Source organism: Notolepis coatsorum, assembly GCF_963971535.1.
Source record: "Notolepis coatsorum genome assembly, chromosome: 15".
Classification (NCBI taxonomy): Eukaryota; Metazoa; Chordata; class Actinopteri; order Aulopiformes; family Paralepididae; genus Notolepis; species Notolepis coatsorum.
In genome coordinates this window covers 65,108,111-65,128,052 of record NC_140179.1, presented here as the reverse complement: position 1 = coordinate 65,128,052, position 19,942 = coordinate 65,108,111, and the positions used below count along the sequence as shown (strand labels likewise).

The 19,942-nt window shown below is 49.3% G+C and overlaps 1 protein-coding gene across 1 annotated transcript in view; it reads right to left on the bottom strand.

The window, feature by feature from the left end:
- Nucleotides 1-19,942, bottom strand: part of pgm5 (phosphoglucomutase 5) — a 158,858-nt gene that overhangs the window by 48,174 nt on the left and 90,742 nt on the right. Inside the window, exon 7 of the mRNA XM_084330047.1 lies at nucleotides 16,056-16,171. Within this exon, the coding sequence (XP_084186173.1) occupies nucleotides 16,056-16,171 (116 nt within the window). The remainder of the gene's footprint in view (nucleotides 1-16,055; nucleotides 16,172-19,942) is intronic.

Below are 19,942 nucleotides of genomic sequence, written 5' to 3'. Positions count from 1 at the left end.
CCACCACTATCTACTGGGAGTATCTGCAGAGCCGCTACAACGTCACTTGCCAAATCCCCGTTTGTTTGATTACTGTACCTCATCCATCTTTTGACTCTGTAAATAAATACGCCCTAGCATTTGGCTAACTCTGAACTTCCTGTCTGTGCCGTTGCGTTTGAGGTCGGTTACAAACCATAACACTCCGCCCAATTAGAGACCAATGTATCATTGTTTGGCAGATGATTAAACCCTAACCCGGTTAGAGACCCATGTATCATTGTTTGGCTTCCGATGATTAAATGACTGTTTGTGAAAGCGGTCCAGAGCCAGTGTGGGTCTGACAGGGAGAGTGAGCGAGTGAGTCTCCAAGGAACTCTGGCCTCCACTCCCCACCAGCCTTCTAGCCTTACATGGGGAGAGAGACAGCACACAGCACGCTGTATCCCCTCAGCGTCTCTCTCTCTCTCTCTCTCTCTCTCTCTCTCTCTCTCTCTCTGTCTCTCTCTCTTTCTCTCTCTCTCTCTTTCTCTCTCTCTCTTACATGGGAAGACGAGAGGAGAGACTGCACGCTGTATCCCCTCAGTCTCTCTCTCCCTCTCTCTCTCTCCCTCTCTCTCTCTCTCTCTCCCTCTCTCTCTCTCTCTCTTACATGGGAAGACGAGAGGAGAGACTGCACACTGTATCCCCTCAGTCTCTCTCTCTCTCTCTCTCTCTCTCTCTCTCTCTCTCTCTCTCTCTTACATGGGAAGACGAGAGGAGAGACTGCACACAGCATGCTGTATCCCCTCCACGTATCTCCCTCTCTCTCATCCCTCCATCTCTCCTTCCTCTCTCACTCACAGTTCAGTTCTCACTCCTCAACTCCTCTGCTGTAAATGTGTGTGTGTGTGTGTGTGTGTGTGTGTGTGTGTGTGTGTGTGTGTGTGTGTGTGTGTGTGTGTGTGTGTGTGTGTGTGTGTGTGTGAAAAGCCAAACAAGTTGCCAGATATTGCTCTGTCTCAGCAGCTTAGCCGCATGGAGAAGGAGGTGCTATGTGTCCCTTTAGTGTTCAGTGCTGCTTGGCCCCGATACATTTGATTCCCTGTTTATGTAATATCATTTGTGGAACCAAATAAAGTATTCGTGTGTGTGTGTGTGTGTGTGTGTGTGTGTGTGTGTGAGAGTGGCTGCCAGCAGAGGTCTGGCTACATGTTGTGGTTCAAGTCCTTTTATAGCAGAAGAATCTTATTTACACATAATCACTCTGATGACCAGACAGCCAGATACGTTCTGTCTGGAGAGAGAGAGAGAGACTACTAGAGAGAGAGAGAGAGAGAGAGACACCTAGACTACTAGAGAGAGAGATAGAGAGAGACCTACACCACTAGAGAGAGAGAGAGACACCTAGACTACTAGAGAGAGAGATAGAGAGAGACACCTAGATTACTAGAGAGAGAGAGAGAGAGAGACACCTAGACTACTAGAGAGAGAGAGAGAGACAAACACCTAGACTACTAGAGAGAGAGAGAGACCTACACCACTAGAGAGAGAGAGACCTACACCACTAGAGAGAGAGACACCTAGACTACTAGAGAGACCTAGACTACTAGAGAGAGAGATATACCTACACCACTAGAGAGAGATACCTACACCACTAGAGAGAGATACCTACACCACTAGAGAGAGAGAGACCTAGACTACTAGAGAAAGAGAGATACCTAGACTACTAGAGAGAGACCTACACCACTAGAGAGAGAGAGACCTAGACTACTAGAGAGAGAGAGACCTCGACTACTAGAGAGAGAGAGACCTACACCACTAGAGAGATAGAGAGACCTACACCACTAGAGAGAGACCTACACCACTAGAGAGAGAGAGAGAGAGAAAGAGACCTAGACTACTAGAGAGAGAGACACCTAGACTACTAGAGAGAGAGATACCTAGACTACTAGAGAGAGAGAGAGAGACCTAGACTACTAGAGAGAGAGAGACACCTAGACTACTAGAGAGAGAGATACCTAGACTACTAGAGAGAGAGAGAGACCTAGACTACTAGATAGAGAGAGAGGGACCTACACCACTAGAGAGAGAGAGAGACCTATATTTGTAACGTTCTGGGTTTCGGTTCTCTTCCAGAACAGGAAACCCTACCGCTGTTAGGGTTGAGGGTGATGATGAAGGTGAGAACACAGTTTGCAGACCAGGAGGAAGGAACGGAGGCAGAGACGAGGGGCGATGCTTAAAGAAGGGATGTTTACTGACTAAATCAAAATACAAAACAAACGAAAGGAACTAGTACTACTAAACAACAAAGGAAAACAAGAAAACAACAGGGGTAGACAGGCAAGAACTCACTAGACATCAACGTGGGGAGGCAGGCACGACACGGGGAAAACGAGGAGACAATGACGCCACAATCATCCCAACAAACCACAAGCACTAAATAAAGACACTAATTAACACTGATTACAAATGGAAAACACCTGGGGGAAGAAGACACTAGAACTAATACAATAATCAAAACAACAGGAGGAGGAACTAGGCAATACAAAACACAGGAGAAGAATACCAAACACAAAGAACAACCTAAACAGATAACACTTGTAATAAATAACCTAATTGTAACAACAGTAGATTTCAGATCAGTAAGCATCTTCACCGACTGCATTAACTGCAGGTGAACACCAGATGGTGCCATAACACCACCATCAATCCCCTGTGTGGGACAGTAACTCATATTGTCCCTACTGTCAATGTGGGGTTGCCTCTCCCAACCTTGTGCAGGTCTGGGAGTGTAACAGTACCTCCCCCCCAATGGGGGGCTTCCAGACCACCGAGAACAATGTCCGGACACGGGTGAAGCAGGAAGCCGGGACCCCGGAACGAACCCAGGGAGAGGACCCGAAGACCTAAGGCCGGGAGCCCGAGCAAAAAACCCAGGAGGGGCATAGCAGCCAAGGGGGCTGAAAACGGGTGCAGAGGCCCGGAGAGGGGGGGTGGGGATGGGGACAGAGACCCGGAGAGTGGGACTGGATCCGGGGACCGAGGCCCGACGAGGGGGGGTGGGGATGAGAACAGAGGCCTGGAGAGGGAAGGCGGGGAGAGAAACAGGGGGCCGGCGAGGGGAGTTGGACCCGGGGACCGAGGCCCGACGAGGGGGGGTGGGGACGGGAACAGAAGCCCGGAGAGGGGAGGCGGGGAGAGAAACAGGGAGCCGGTCAGGGAGCCTGGAGCCAGGGACCGAGGGCAAGGACCCCGGAGCAGGATCTCGGATGAGAGACCTTCCAGCCGCCGGACTAGGGACCGGATCAGGAGAGCCGGAACGGAGGTGCGGCGGCGACGACCCCCGGAGCAGGATCCAACACAGACCACGGCGAAGACCACAGCGAAGACCACGGCGAGGACCAGGGCGCCGATCACGGCATAGGGCTGGACCAGACGGGGGGGCCAGGACCAGTCGAGGAGCCGGTGTAGCAGCCGGACCAGGTGTAGAGGCTGGGCAGGACGTGGAGACCGGACCGGTCTCGGCGGCGAGGCGTGGCGTAGGATCCGGAGATGAGGAGCCTGGAACGGTGACAGCTGGGGCTACGCTGACCGGAACCAGGTTGGCAGCGACGGCCGGATCAGCTGTGGAGGCCTTGTTAGCGGTACTAGCCCCGCTCGCCCTCCGAGCCTTGCTAGGCCTCGGAGGCCTGCGAACTGCGGGAGCTAGGCTAACCGTGGGGCCTGAGCCAGCAGTAGGGACCAGGCTACCGGGCGGGACTCAGATTCAGATTCAGACAACTTTATTGATCCCGCGTGGGGCAATTCATATTTGCAGCTTCACCAACAAGCAACAAAGACAAACAAACAACAAAACATCTCAATGACAGCACGGCAAATAAAAAGAGAAACACTCCATGTGATACACAATCCAGCAGTGAAAGTAAAAGTAAAAACAGACAACCAAGTGCAAAAGGCTACTTAAAATGACTACCGTCTGTGTTTAAAAGTCTGATAGCCGAGGGGACAAAATATTTGGAGTAGCGGTTGGTCCTACTTGGTGGGACGTCATAACGGCGGCCAGAAGGCAACAGTGAAAATCGCTGAGACAGAGCATGGAGGGGTTGATTAATGATGCTTGTCCCCTTCTTGACCACCTGGTCCGTCCAGAGAGAACATAGGTCTCTCTGTTTTACTGTACTAGCCATGGACATCTGGTCAGCTTCAAGAACTAGGCTGACCGTGAACCTTGAGCCTAAGCTAGCAGTGGGGACTGTGCTAGCTGTGGACGTCTGGTTAGCTGCAGGGGCTAAGCTAACGGGCGGAACTGTGCTAGGTGTGGACGTCTGGTTAGCTTCAGGAACTAGGCTGACTGTGAATCTGGAGCCTAAGCTAGCAGTGGGGACTGTGCTAGCTGGGGAAGCCTGGCTAGCTGCAGAGGCTAAGCTAGCAGATAGGGTTGTGCTAACTGTGAACATCAGGTTAGCTTCAGGAACTAAGCTAATGGGCGGGGCTGTGCTAGCTGTGGACGTCTGGTTAGCTGTAGGAGCTAAGCTAACGGGCGGGGCTGTGCTAGCTGGGGACATCTGGTTAGCTGTAGGAGCTAAGCTAACGGGCGGGGCTGCGCTAGCTGTGGACGTCTGGTTAGCCTCAGGAGCTAGGCTGACCATGAGTCTTATGCTAGCTGGCTGGCTAGCTGCGGGGGGAAAGCTAGCAAATGGGGTTGTGCTAACAATGGGGAACCGGTTAGCTGGCGTAGCTACGCTAGCCATGGGAACCCTACCTGGGATTCGGCTGGTGGGTAGGGCAGTAGCAAGCGACCTAAACCCGTCCATGAGGGCAGTGACGTGGTCGGCCATAACCTGCATCGCTGGCTCCTGTGTCGGACTCTCCGTTGCGACCTTGTTGATCATCCGGAGCAAGAATACCCACAAACGTCCACCATGCTACGGATAATCGTCATGGTATCGGCCACCTTGTCTGCTGTGCTCTTAGATGGTGGCGTCATTCTGTTAGGGTTGAGGGTGATGATGAAGGTGAGAACACAGTTTGCAGACCAGGAGGAAGGAACGGAGGCAGATACGAGGGGTGATGCTTAAAGAAGGGATGTTTACTGACTAAATCTAAATACAAAACAAACTAACGGAACTAGTACTACTAAACAACGAAGAAAAACAAGAAAACGACAGGGGTAGACAGGCAAGAACTCACTAGACATCAACGGGGAAGGCAGGCACGACACGGGGAAAACGAGGAGACAATGCCGCCACAATGATCCCAACAAACCACAAGCACTAAATACAGACACAAATTAACACTGATTACAAATGGAAAACACCTGGGGGAAGAAGACACTAGAACTAATACAATAATCAAAACAACAGGAGGAGGAACTAGGCAATACAAAACACAGGAGAAGAATACCAAACACAAAGAACAACCTAAACAGATAACACTTGTAATAAATAACCTAATTGTAACAACAGTAGATTTCTAATGCAATCAGTGAACATCTTCACCGACTGCATTAACTCCTATTGTCCCTACTGTCAATGCGGGGTTGCCTCTCCCAACCTTGTGCAGGTCTGGGAGTGTAACAACCGCCTTCTGGAGTACTTCACCCTGTTCTATGTTATTGCACTGATTGACTGTCACCTCTGGTTTGCTGTCACTACACTGATTGACTGTCACCTCTGGTTTGCTGTCACTAATTGCTGCATGTGGTATGTCAGGAATGTGGCTATTTAGTAACCCTTGTTCTCTGTCTCTTTGTCGGATCTTCAAACAGAACATGCGTGCAGTCGGCCACAGGACAAGTGCTGGAACCTCTTGTCGCTGTTATTATGATTTAGTTCTTCCTTAAGTATATTCTCAGTTGACGCCTGGCGTCTGTTTGTTATCTTTACCGTATCCTTGCTCTGGTGATTCTAATAATAAAAGGAACACACAATTCGATAAGAGCAACCACATCTCCTTCTTCCTTCTACAATTGGAACTCAATTCCTATCTGGAACCGTAACAGAAGATCCGACCAACGTTGAGTTCCACAGAAGGACTTCGAGAGGAGATGGTGGCTCAGCGGGACCAACTGAGGGTCCTCATCGAACGCCAGATGGAAGTAAGCGTCGAGCTGGGTCGTCTGGGAGACCTGTCCATCGTTTCCTAGGAAACAGCAGCTTCAGCATTAGCTGCGGCTAACGACGCTCGCACTACAGCCGCCAGGGCGGTAACAGCGGTGGAATCCACGTCTGTAGCCTCGCCGGCCGGCGGGGAAGGAGGGCTCGTACATCCAGTTGGTCGTGAGGAGACCTGAGAGCCACGGCTGCCGCCGCCTGATCAGTATGGAGGAGCTCCGGAGGGTTGTCGCGAGTTCGTCACCCAGTGCTCTCTTGTGTTTCAACTTCAGCCTCTTACTTTCCCCACTGATGTGTCTCGTGTCGCCTATATTATCACTCTCCTCACAGGTCGTGCTCTCTCTTGGGCCATGGCAGAATGGGAAAATGGGTCAGTAATCTGCCGCAGCGCGGATGCCTTCACCCGGGAGCTGCGACATGTGTTCGACACCTCCCGGGTGATTTCCATTTATGAAGCCGGTGGGCGGCTTACATCCCACCAGCAAGGCATTCGCTGTGTGGCAGATTACGCCATTGATTTCCGCATTGTGGCTCGAGAGGCGGCCTGGCCGGAAATTCCATGTTGTGTTCTGTTTTTGCAGGGGCTCTCTGTGCGGATGCAGGATGAGCTGTCCACACAGGAGCTACCCGAACGACTGGACCACCTCATCAACCTGGCCATAAGGATGGACAATCGACATCAGGAGAGGGAGCGCGAGAGGGGAGCATCGACACAGGTACTCTTCCGCCCTTCTTCCGGTGTCGACAGGGAGTGAAATTAACTTTTTGACTCACCGGCCAGTGGCGGGTAGATGGGAAGAATCTACCCGCCAAGCATATTTCTTACCTGCCAACTTTTTTTTGATACATTTTTTTTATTATTATTTTATATAATTTTTTTTAATAAAATATATATATAATCATACTTGTGATTGTGTTATCTGCGAGACATCGCCACCTCGCTGTCTGCAAACAGCTCCACTGTCTGTGTGTATACTCGAGTGGCCTCCAGCTCCAGCAAGGATTCTCCGGGGGTGCAGCTGGACCCTAAACGCTACATTCAGCATGCAAAAGAATTCTCCGGCGCTGCACCTGGACCCTAGTCAGCAGCCCTCACTCATGCGATGTAAACCAGGGACTCGAATACGCATGTTGTTGTTGTAGGACATTGATGCCAGGAGCTATCTGTAGCTACTGCTGGATGGCGTTGGGACAACGCCTCAGTGAACTATTTAGTTTACTGCGACATTTCGTAGTGACTAGTTACCTAGCCAACGGAGGTATTATGCACTGGACTATTGCTGGAGGATTTGTTGATGTCGGGAGCTATCCGTAGCTAGCCGGCTGGATAACGTTACACAATGCCTCATGTATTAAACTAAGTGAATAGTTGACTGGGTCATTTTGTAACGGTAGCTAACGTTATCTCACGAAGGTCCCACACTGACTAGACTAACGTCACGGTGAGGCAATAGCCTCTGTTTACATGCAGGCATACAGGGGTAGGAGCAGCAGCAGCAGTGCTAACTAACGTCACGGTGACTCGGAGGCAATAGCCTCTGTTTACATGCAGGCATACAGAAACAGGTGGGGAGGGGGTAGCAGCAGCAGTGCGCGGTGCGCGCTTCATGTCTGTGCTGAGACTTGACTTGACTTGACTTGACTTGACTTGACTTGACTTGAGACAGCGAGTGAGAACTCCGGTAAAGAATTGGATCATGATTTTCGGTTTTCACATGACTATTTGATTGCCCGTCACACGGCGCTCAGACGTCTCAGTGGGAGGCGCCAAACGTAAAAACTGAGCGCAAATGGCGGGTGGCGCTCTCTAGTTTCGGTCCCTGGGTGTCGAACCAGCATTTCATTACACGAGAGAGAGCCTGGGTGACGAGCCCATGCAACTGGGCGCTCTGAGCCTGTCTGACGCGGAGAGACAGAGGCGTGTCGACGAGAAGCGCTGCTTCCGCTGCGGCCGCACGGGACATCGCTTCGCCAACTGTCTGGGATTTTCGGGAAACGGGGGGGCTCGCTAAACTTCGGGAAAGTTTTAGCAGGTGGGCATTTCTCCCCGGTCATTGATGATACACATACTTTTTTTGATGTCAGTGTCGGGTGGGGGAATTCTCTCAGGATGACCAGGGCATTAGTTGATTCAGGGGCGGCGGTAGGGCTGGGCAATAAAACGATAGCGATAACTATCGCAATAAATTATTTCCTCGAAATAACCATGAAACGTGGTCGCAAAGTTTCGATATATCGATTTTCCAAGCTTGGATATCAGCACACGCACTAACAACCAATTAGTGAAGGAGATGGCGACAGAGAAGGAGACCTGCGGTGCACCTCTGGGTAGTAAACAAGGCTGGCTAGGATCATTAGCTTGCACGCCGCTATTTTATAGTTTACGTGCGGAGTGGGTGTGTGGCGTGAATTCTGAGGGTAACGGTTAGAGTAGTCTGGGGTATGCTGCGGTGGCCGTCGTTGCAATGTATTGGCGCGGAACAGAGTATTTTATGGTGATAGTTAGTACATTGGAAACAAGGCTGGCTAGGATCATTAGCTTGCACGCCGCTATTTTATAGTTTACGTGCGGAGTAGGTGTGTGGCGTGAATTCTGAGGCCACGGTTAGAGTAGTGTGGGGTATGCGGTGGACGTCGTTGCAATGTATTGGGGCGGAACAGAGTATTTTAGGGTGATAGTTAGTACATTGTCGTGGGATACACCGCTTGCTCTGGCTAACTGTTAGTTCCATTCTTATAATATGATCCAGTGGCGGTAGGTTGCCCCTGGTGGAATATAATAATGCACTGAATAGAATAGATCTTTATTTGTCATTGTTGGTACATTGAAAATGTGTTAGGAACATCACCACTGGCATACAAACATAAAATATAGCATGTGCAAAATAATAATGTTAATAATAATAGTAATATAATAATAAAGTATCAATGTTCCAATGTCCTCAATAATAATAACATACCATCATTGTCCCAAGTGCATTCAGTGCTAGTGCAAATAATAAATATAAATATTTCAGTGACAGTCCAGTGAGTTAATGGAAGGAGGGGGGGGGCATTGACTTGCAATGGATGAAATAGTGTATAGTGCAGCAATGCAAGTCCGGTTCACAGTTATTGTTGTAATGTGGAAGTGGGAGTTATGTCACCGGGGGTTGGGGACGGGGGTTGTGGGGGAGGTGGGATGCGGGGGGGGCAAGTTGATGTTGATCGTTGAGCAGCCTGACAGCCCGTGGATAGAGGCTGTTGGTCAGTCTGCTGGTTCCGGACTGGATGGATCTATACCTTCGACCAGAGGGCAGCAGTTGAAAAAGATGGTGTGCTGGGTGGTACTGGTCTTGTAAGATGTTATTTACACGCCGTAGGCCGTGGGCCGTGTTTACTGCGTAGAAGAACGTGCACGGACTGATGACGACATCAACTCGAGACATTCAGTTGTTTTGGTTGTTTGAAATCACGCGGCATAATCACAAGACACATTCATTCAGAATGTGTTGGATATAACAAAATGGATTTATATGGATTATGGACTTGGACACATTCATGGAGAATTCAAGCCGGGACCACAACGCTTCTCAAAGGGTTGGCTCGACACGCGACGGCTCTCCAACTCGTCTCCGTTCTACAGCAGCAAAACAAGTGAGTCTGGCGCTGGGCATAAGAAGTTAATTAAACTTGACAGAAATTATATCGACGATAATTATCGATATCGAGTGATATGAAAATTATTTTATTATTTTATCGCGATAACGTTTTTGGCCATATCGCCCAGCCCTAGGCGGCGGGTAATTTGATTCATGTGGGTTTGGCATTGGAGTGGGGGTCCCGTTGGAGACACTGGAGGTACCGATTCCGGTTCAGTCATTGGACGGTCAACCACTGGGTAGTGGGATCATTACCCAGCGCACTGTGCACCTGCATGTTCAGGTGGCTGGTAGTGAGTGGGAATGTTTACAATTTTATGTTGTCATGTCTCCCCATTCTGTCATTGTTTTAGATCACCCTTGGCTTACAGAGCATAAAAGGTTCACCCGCCCCCCCCCCCCCTCTTCTCTTTTGTCTCCCTTGTCTCTCTCCAGGATGGTGGTGATCGTTGCAGACTCTGTCATACCTTCTAAACCCGATTTAGCAGGCATGCCTGAGATTTATTGGGACCTGGCGGAAGTTTTTAGTAAAGCGCGTGCTAAAGCACTACCGCCTCATAGATCTTACGACTGCCCCATTAATCTTCTTCCTGGTACCTCTCCACCCCGTGGGCGTATGTTTTCTCTCTCTCGCCCTGAGACAGTGTCCATGAACACCTATATTCAAGAGGCACTGTCCGCAGGGCATATTCGTCCGTCCACATCCCCTGCAGGTACTGGATTCTTTTTTGTAGCAAAAAAGGATGGTAGCCAGCGGCCGGCCGGGCATCGATTATAGGGGATTGAACGACGTCTCCATCAAGAACCATTACCCCCTGCCTCTCATGGTCACCGCCTTTAAGTGCTTACAGGGGGCGCAGGTCTTCTCTAAACTTGACTTACGTAATGCATACAACCTGGTCAGGATTAGAGAGGGAGAAGAGTAGAAGACTGCATTTAACACGCCCAACGGGCATTATGAGTACTTAGTTATGCCCTTTGGTTTAGCTAATGCTCCGGCAGTTTTCCAAGCCCTGGTTAACGACGTGCTGTGGGATTTAATTGGGGTGTCAGTCTTTGTGTACTTAGATGATATCCAATTGTTTTCCGCGATATGGTGCAACACCAACTGCATGTTCGTGAGGTGTTACAGCGGCTCCTCAAGCATCAGCTATTTGTTAAGGCAGAGAAGTGTGTGTTTCACACTGACACCGTTTCCTTCTTGGGCTTTGTGTTGACGAAGGGTGATCTTCGCATGGATCCAGCCAAGGTGAGTGCAGTCTTGGACTGGCCACGTCCTTTGTAGCTCAAGGTGTTACAGCTTTTTTGGGCTTTGCACATTTTTACAGGCGTTTTATTCGCAATTTTTGCGCCTTAGCCAATCCTCTTACAGCTCTCACTAAGGCCTCTCTCACTGGCTTTGAATGGTCGCCTCGGGCAGAGTCAGCCTTCTGCGACCTCAAACGTCGGTTTACCTCAGCCGCTGTACTGATCCGCCACGATTCGGAGGCTCTGTTTATAGTGGAAGTGGATGCCTCTGATATCGCGGTGGGGGGGGGGTTTAGATATGCTTAAAGTACGGGAAAGTGCATCCTTGCGCTTTTTTTCCGCGCCGGCTGTCTTCGGCCGAGCGCAACTACAACGTGGGTAATCAGGAGTTGTTGGCAATCAAATTGGCACTGGAGGAATGGAGACATTGGTTGGAGGGGGCGGCACTGATCATAAGAACTTGGCTTACATCCAGGGGGCTAAGCGCCTTAACGCTCGTCAGGCCAGGTGGGCGTTATTCTTCACTCGATTTAGATTTTCCATCTCCTACCGGCCCGGTTCCAAGAACGTCAAGCCTGACGCTCTGTCTCGCCAGTTTGACCCTCCGGACCGGGAGGAGAAGGCCTACCCTATTATTCCACAGGCCCTTATTTTGGCTCCCGTGTCATGGGGCATAGATAGGGTGGTAAGATCGGCTCTGGCACAGGAGCCCGATCCCGGTGGGGGTCCTCCGGTTCAGATGTATGTGCCCATGGCTGCGCGCTCACGACTGCTGCAGTGGGCACATACCTCCTCCCTCACCCGCCACCCTGGGGCCGCCAGGACCCTGGATTTTATCCGTAGGAGGTTCTGGTGGCCTACAGAGGAGGGGTATACGTGTTCCTTTGTGGCGGTCTGTCCGGTGTGCGCGAGCAGTAAGACCTCTCGCCGTGCACCGGCGGGTCTCCTCCGGCCGCTTCCTATTCCCAAACGTCCCTGGTCGCACATATCCCTGGATTTTATTTCTGGCCTTCCCCCGTCAGATGGGTTCACTACCATTTTGGTGGTAGTGGACCGCATCTCCAAGGCGGCCCACTTCATTCCCCTCCCCAAACTTCCCTCGGCTCAAGAGACGGCTGACCTGGTGGTGCAGCACGTCTTTCGGGTCCACTGGCTTTCAGTGGATATTGTGTCTGACCGGGGCCCTCAGTTCGCCTCCAGGTTCTGGAAGGCATTTGCCTCCAGCCTCGGCGCCTCCATCAGCCTGTCGTCTGGGTTTCATCCGCAGTCCAACGGGCAGACGGAGTGCGTCAACCAGGATCTAGAGGGGGTTCTGAGGTGCTACATTGCCGGTTGTCCGGCGACTTGGAGTAGGAGGTTGGCCTGGGCAGAGTATGGGCATAATACCCTCCTCTCCTCCTCTACAGGTATGTCTCCCTTTCAGTGTCAGTATGGTTTTCAACCGCCTCTTTTCCCCAGAACAGGAGCGGGAGGCTGAGGTGCCCTCGGTCCAGGCCCACGTGGCTCGCTGTTGCGGGATGTGGAACCGGGTTCGGATGGCGCTACAGAAGGCCTCTGTGAAGGCTCAGCGGCAGGCTAACCGCAAGCGTCGTCTGGCTCTGGTTTTCTGCCTGGGGCAGCGGGTTTGGCTTTCCCCCCGTGATCTCCCTCTCCGGGTGGAATCCAGGAAGCTGGCTCCTCGCTTCATAGGCCCCTTTAAAGTGGTTCGTCGGGTGAACCCTGTGGCTTACAGGTTGCTACTTCCAGCTTCCATGCGGGTTCATCCGACGTTTCATGTGTCCCTGTTGAAGCCATTCCTCTCATCGCCCTTGTCCCCGCCACTTCCCGCGGTTCCTCCGCCACGCATCCTTGACGGTCAGACTGTCTACACAGTGCGGAGGATCCTGGGTTGTAGGCGGAGGGGTAGGGGGTTTCAGTTCTTGGTGGATTGGGAGGGGTACGGGGTAGAAGAGTGCCTGGGTGCCTCAAAGGGATATCTTAGACCACAGCCTTATTGGCGATTATCGTCGGCTGCATCCCGAGGCCCCTAGGTGAACGTCAGGTGCCGTTCGTCGGGGGGAGGTACTGTAACGTTCTGGGTTTCTGTTCTCTTCCAGAACAGGAAACCCTACTGCCTTCTGGAGTACTTCACCCTGTTCTATATTATTGCACTTATTGCTGTCACTACACTGATTGACTGTCACCTCTGGTTTGTTGTCACTAATTGCTGCATGTGGTATGTCAGGAATGTGGCTATTTAGTAACCCTTGTTCTCTGTCTCTTTGTCAGATCTTCAAACAGAACATGCGTGCAGTCGGCCACAGGACAAGTGCTGGAACCTCTTGTCGCTGTTATTATGATTTAGTTCTTCCTTAAGTATATTCTCAGTTGACGCCTGGCGTCTGTTTGTTATCTTTACCGTGTCCTTGCTCTGGTGATTCTAATAATAAAAGGAACACACAATTCGATAAGAGCAACCACATCTCTGTCTCCTTCTAAAATACAATTCTTCTACAATTGGAACTCAATTCCTACCTGGAACCGTAACATATATTACTAGAGAGATACCTACACCACTAGAGAGAGAGAGAGTGAGAGAGACCTACACAACTAGAGAGTGAGAGAGACCTACACAACTAGAGAGAGAGAGATACCTACACCACTAGAGAGAGATGGGGATGCAGACCAGAGAAAGACTTTCGTCTTGTTTACATCAAGGTCCCCCATTTTCAATTAATCATGAATTGTAAGTAAGGGTGCAATTAGCACCGTTCAATCCATTCTTTGTGGATCCCGCCCTGTGTCTTTGGAAAAACATAATACTTTTGCTTTCCTCTTTCCTTTGCATTTTACATCTTTTACAGCTGTGTCACCCACAATCAGAAACTCAGGCAATTCAGGCACAGACATTTGCCTTTCTGAGATGGTTCTTACCATTCTGGGTGAGATGTTGTAGAGGCTTCTGGGGTCTTCTAGCAGCATGTTGTGTTGTTATTAACTCATGGTGTGTTGCTATTAACTCATAGTGTGTTGTTATTAACACATGATGTGTTGTTATTAACATGGTGTGTTGTTATTAACTCATGGTGTGTTGTTATTAACATGGTGTGTTGTTATTAACTCATGGTGTGTTGTTATTAACATGGTGTGTTGTTATTAGATAGAGAGAGAGTGTGTGTGTGTGAATGAATGAATGAATGAAAACTTTATTTAACAGATTGCAGAATGGGTACAATACAGTACGGCTCAATACATACAATTGTTAAGGGGATGCAGACCTGAGAAAGACGTTTGTCTTGTTTCCATCAGGGTCCCCCATTTTCAATTCATATAGACATATATGACATACATGACATACAGATAGTCAGTACTGCTACATCTATACATTTATGACATACCAGATTTGCAAATACAGTACTGTTTGTGATACAGAAGGAGTCAAGAAAGGGGAGTATATACATTTGACGTAGAAACTGTACATTGGAGGTTGGGTGGGGGGGGTTGGGTACATTGGGATATTGACAACCATACTGGGTAATTTACATTGGAGGTGGTTGGGGGGGGGGGGGCGGGGGGCACACTGTATAAACAAGTAACACTGTACATTGAGGGGGGGGGGGGAGGAGACACTGTACAAACAAACACAATTGTACATTGAACTATTGACAAAACCATACTAGGTAAATGACTGTACATTGGAGGGGGTTGGAATGATTGGGTTAGGATATTTACAGGGGCCAGTGTTGAATTGCAGTCTCCCGTAGGTGTCCCTTGAGAGAGGTTTTGAAAGTGGGTAGTGATCCACATTCCTTTACAGCTTTGGGTAGGGCGTTCCACATTGATGTGGCATAATTGCGAAACGTGTTTAGTCCCTTATTTGAGCCGAATCTGGGTTTGACATGATTTGTGGAGCTCCCTCTGGTGTTGTGATCGTGGTATTCACTGACCTTTGGGAAGTATTTTGACATGTACATGGGTACCTTGGTCGTGTAGTGTATCTTGTAGACCAGGCCCATTGCAAGTTGTTGTACTCTGTCGTCTACTCTAAGCCATCCTAGGTTGTCGAAGTGGGCAGGGGTGAGGTGGGTTCTAGGAGTAAGGTCAAGCAGTAGTCTGACCAGTTTGTTTTGAGATGTTTGTAATTTTGTTTTTAGCGCCTTTGAGGTGCTTTGGTACCATGAGGTGCAAGCATAGTCGTAGTACCCCTGAATGAGTGCTCCTGCCAGAGTCTTCAGGGTGTTCTTGTTTACCAGAGAGGAGATCCGGTACAAGAATCGAGTTCGTTGGTTGACTTTTTTTATTACATTGGATGCCATTTTGTCACAGGAGAGATTAGCCTCTAGGATGGACCCCAGGTAGGTAATTTCATCTTTCCTTGTGACAATATTGTCACCCACTGTAACTGAGAAGCCGTCGGTCTTGCTGAGTTTGTTATTTGAACCGAAGAGAATGGACTCTGTTTTGCCCATGTGTAATGATAGTTTGTTATCAGCGAGCCATATGCAGATTCTGCCTAGTTCCGAGCTGAGGGTTTTTTCAACCTGTAACTTGTTCTTGTCAGAGACCAGCAGGGCTGAGTCGTCCGCAAACAGGAACAAGTTGCAGTCACAAGCTGACGACATGTCATTTGCATAAATTAGGAACAGTAGCGGTCCTAGTATGCTTCCTTGTGGAACACCACAGCTCACTGTGAGGGGGGGGGATAGGGTACCGTTTACCTCCACCATCTGTTCCCTCCCCTCAAGGTAGGATTGCATCCAGCTCACTGATAGACTATCAAAACCAATTGCTTTTAGCTTGTCAATCAGAATGGAGTGATTGACCGTGTGTGTGTGTGTCTGTCTGTGTGTGTGTGTGTGTGTGTGGGGGGGGGGTGTGTGTGTGTCTGTGTGTGTGTGTGTCTGTGTGTCTGTGTGTGTGTGTGTGTGTGTGTGTGTGTGTGTGTGTGTGTGTGTGTGTGTGTGTCTGTGTGTGTGTCTGTGTGTGTGTGTGTAACCCATCCACCCCAGTCTCCCCAAGGCTGTTGCTGTAAACGAGAGTGTGATGTGCTCTTTGCCAATTGACCAGATTGAATAAAGGTTTACTAAGAAAAGGGTAAATGTGTCCTTACCCGTCCCAAAGCTCTCCTCCCCACAGAGGGAACACCTCCCAGAGTCCATCAGGTTTCCAAAGTACCTCCAGCCTGTCGGCACCTCATATACCGCCACCTTCAGGGCCTTGGCCACCCTGCAGACACACATGTCAACATCTTTAGTGGTGTTCACATTTTACACAAAGATCCTTGAACACAAACAATAGATGCACAAACCATTCAAATTTCAAAAGGACACATGTATCTAGTCTGAGTCTATGGATACAGGAAGTGGAGTTTAGTCCGAGTCTATGGATACAGGAAGTGGAGTTTAGTCTGAGTCTGTGGATACAGGAGTGGAGTTTAGTCTGAGTCTATGGATACAGGAAGTGGAGTTTAGTCTGAGTCTATGGATACAGGAAGCAGTGTTTAGTCTGAGTCTATGGAAACAGGAAGCAGTGTTTAGTCTGAGTCTATGGAAACAGGAAGTGGAGTTTAGTCTGAGTCTATGGATACAGGAAGTTGAGTTTAGTCCGAGTCTATGGATACAGGAAGGGGAGTTTAGTCTGAGTCTATGGAAACAGGAAGTGGAGTTTAGTCTGAGTCTATGGAAACAGGAAGTGGAGTTTAGTCTGAGTCTATGGATACAGGAGGTGGAGTTTAGTCTGAGTCTATGGATACAGGAAGTGGCGTTTAGTCCAAGTCTATGGATACAGGAAGTGGAGTTTAGTCTGAGTCTATGGAAACAGGAAGTGGAGTTTAGTCTGAGTCTATGGAAACAGGAAGCAGCATCCCCTCCTGTGGCGACTACCAATGATCACAGATATAGAGTTAATAATGCAATCAGATGAGAGACAATTAGTTACAAAAGTGCAACTACATTGTTACTGCATTGCAACTACACACATACACACACGCATACACACACACATACATACACACACATACAAGAAGACACACAGTACAGGAAGACGCTATGGCATAATAGAATACAGCACTTACACTGAAGTAGGGACCAACAAGATCAAGTGTTTTTGCCCTTGAGTCCCAATTCCATATTTGCGTTTTCCTATAATACAGCAGCACAGTACACACTTCAACAACACCCTAACTCTAGATACTACAGCAGCACAGTACACACTTCAACAACACCCTAACTCTAGATACTACAGCAGCACAGTACACACTTCAACAACACCCTAACTCTAGATACTACAGCAGCACAGTACACACTTCAACAACACCCTAACTCTAGATACTACAGCAGCACAGTACACACTTCAACAACACCCTAACTCTAGATACTACAGCAGCACAGTACACACTTCAACAACACCCTAACTCTAGATACTACAGCAGCACAGTACACACTTCAACAACACCCTAACTCTAGATACTACAGCAGCACAGTACACACTTCAACAACACCCTAACTCTAGATACTACAGCAGCACAGTACACACTTCAACAACACCCTAACTCTAGATACTACAGCAGCACAGTACACACTTCAACAACACCCTAACTCTAGATACTACAGCAGCACAGTACACACTTCAACAACACCCTAACTCTAGATACTACAGCAGCACAGTACACACTTCAAGTACATTACAGTTAGTGAAACCAATCTACTGTAGGTAAGATGTACTTGGTGATATGGTTAGGGTTAGGTAAGATGTGCTTGGTGATAGGGTTAGGGTTAGCGTTAGGTAAGATGTGCTTGGTGATAGGGTTAGGGTTAGCGTTAGGTAAGATGTGCTTGGTGATAGAAGAGTTCTGCTTTTTTCAGTTTTATTATTTTTTTACGAAATTGTACTTAGTACTTTTTATCATTTCTATTTTATTCTATTCTTATTTGTATTTGGCATGTCCACCTTCATTTCACTACATTTTACATTTACATTTAGTCATTTAGCTGACGCTTTTATCCAAAGCGACTTACAAGTTCTGTGCGACAAGACAGCAAGAAGGGTATAACTCTATCAGCTGAGTAACAATGTTCATCAAAGTGTTGCGTGTTACAGTGTAGGTTAGTTTATTAGGACAAGTGCATGACATTAAGGTTAGTCGGGGTTAGATTTTTTTTTTTTTTTTTTTTTTTTTTTTTTTTTTTTATCATTTCAGATAATGGTTGAAGAAGTGAGTCTTTAGTCGACGGCGAAAGATTGGACGGGATTCGGCTGTCCTAACTGGGATGGGTAGTTCATTCCACCATTGTGGGGCAAGGACTGAGAATAGGCGGCTTCTCTTTGATGCCCCTCCGGGAGCTTGGATAGGAGTAGATCTGAGGCGGCCAGAAGACGCAGAGCGTAGGGGTCTTGAGGGTGTGTAGTTAGAGACCATTGACCGGAGGTAGGCGGGAGCGGTTCCCTTTGCCGCACGGTATGCTAGGTCGAGGGCCTTGAAGCGGATACGTGCAGCAATGGGGAGCCAGTGCAGGTCCCTAAGAAGTGGGGTGACATGGGCTGACTTCGGTAGGTTTGAGATCAGGCGGGCCGCTGCATTTTGAATGAGTTGAAGAGGCTTGGTGGCAGTGGCCGGGAGGCCAGCTAGCAGTGCGTTGCAGTAGTCGAGGCGGGAGATGACTGTTGATTGGACGAGGAGTTGGGTGGCTTCTTTTGTCAGGAAGGGGCGTATCCTTCTGACGTTGCTCAGGAGGAATCTGCAGGTTCTGGTTGTCGCTGCGATGTGAGCAGAGAAGTTCAACTGGTCGTCGAGGACAACACCAAGGTTCTTGGCGGTCGGCGACGCGGTCACAGCTGCATTCTCGACTGTGATGGAGAGGTCGGTCAGGGGGGAGGATTTGGCCGGCAGGTGGAGCAATTCTGTTTTGCTTAGGTTCAGTTTGAGGTGGTTGGTCGTCATCCAGGCGGAGATGTCGGACAGACAGGCCGAGATCCGCTCAGAGACGTGGATATCTGAGGGAGGGAAGGAGAGGAAGAGTTGAGTATCATCGGCATAACAATGATATGAGAAGCCATGAGATGTGATAATGTTACCCAGTGATTTAGTGTAGAGGGAGAAGAGAAGGGGTCCTAGGACCGAGCCCTGGGGGACACCCGTCCGGAGGGGGCGGGTGGCCGACAGAGTCCCTCTCCATGACACTTGGTAGGAGCGGTCATTGAGGTATGATGTCAGCCATGTCAGCGCAGATCCAGCCACTCCCATTCCTGCGAGGGCCGCGAGGAGGATCTGATGGTTGACTGTGTCGAAGGCTGCAGATAGATCTAGGAGAATCAGGACAGAGGAGAGGCCTTTCGCTTTTGCTAAGTGAAGTGCCTCTGTGACCGCAATGAGGGCCGTTTCTGTGGAGTGGCCAGTCCGGAAGCCAGACTGATTGGGGTCTAGGAGGTCATTCTGTAAGAGATAAGCAGTAAGTTGGTTGGATACAGCACGTTCAAGTGTTTTAGAAAGGAAGGAGAGAAGAGAGACAGGGCGATAGTTGGCTATGACGGTGGGGTTCAGGGTTGGTTTTTTTATGAGGGGCGTGACTCTGGCTTGTTTTAGGGAGGTGGGGACCACCCCCGAGTTGAGTGAGGAGTTGATGGTTGCAGTTAGGAATGGGAGGATGTCCGGTGCTATGGTCTGGAGGAGTGGGGAGGGTAGCTGGTCCAGCTGGCATGTAGTCGGACGGTTCGACGTTACCAGTGTCAGGGTCTCGGCTTCTGTAATGGGAGAGAAAGATGACAGAGTGAAGGATGAGGTTCTCGATTCAGCGTTTGGAATGGGTGGGGGTTGGAGAAGGAGCTGCGGATGTTCTCCACTTTTTCCTCAAAGAAGATCGCAAAGTCTTCGGCAGAAAAAGATGAGGGAGGAGGAGGTGGGGGGGGAGTGAGGAGGGAGGACATGGTAGCATGCAGTTTGCGAAGATTCTTGGCAGAGGCCTCGATCCTATGGTGAAAGAAAGAAGCTTTGGCATTAGT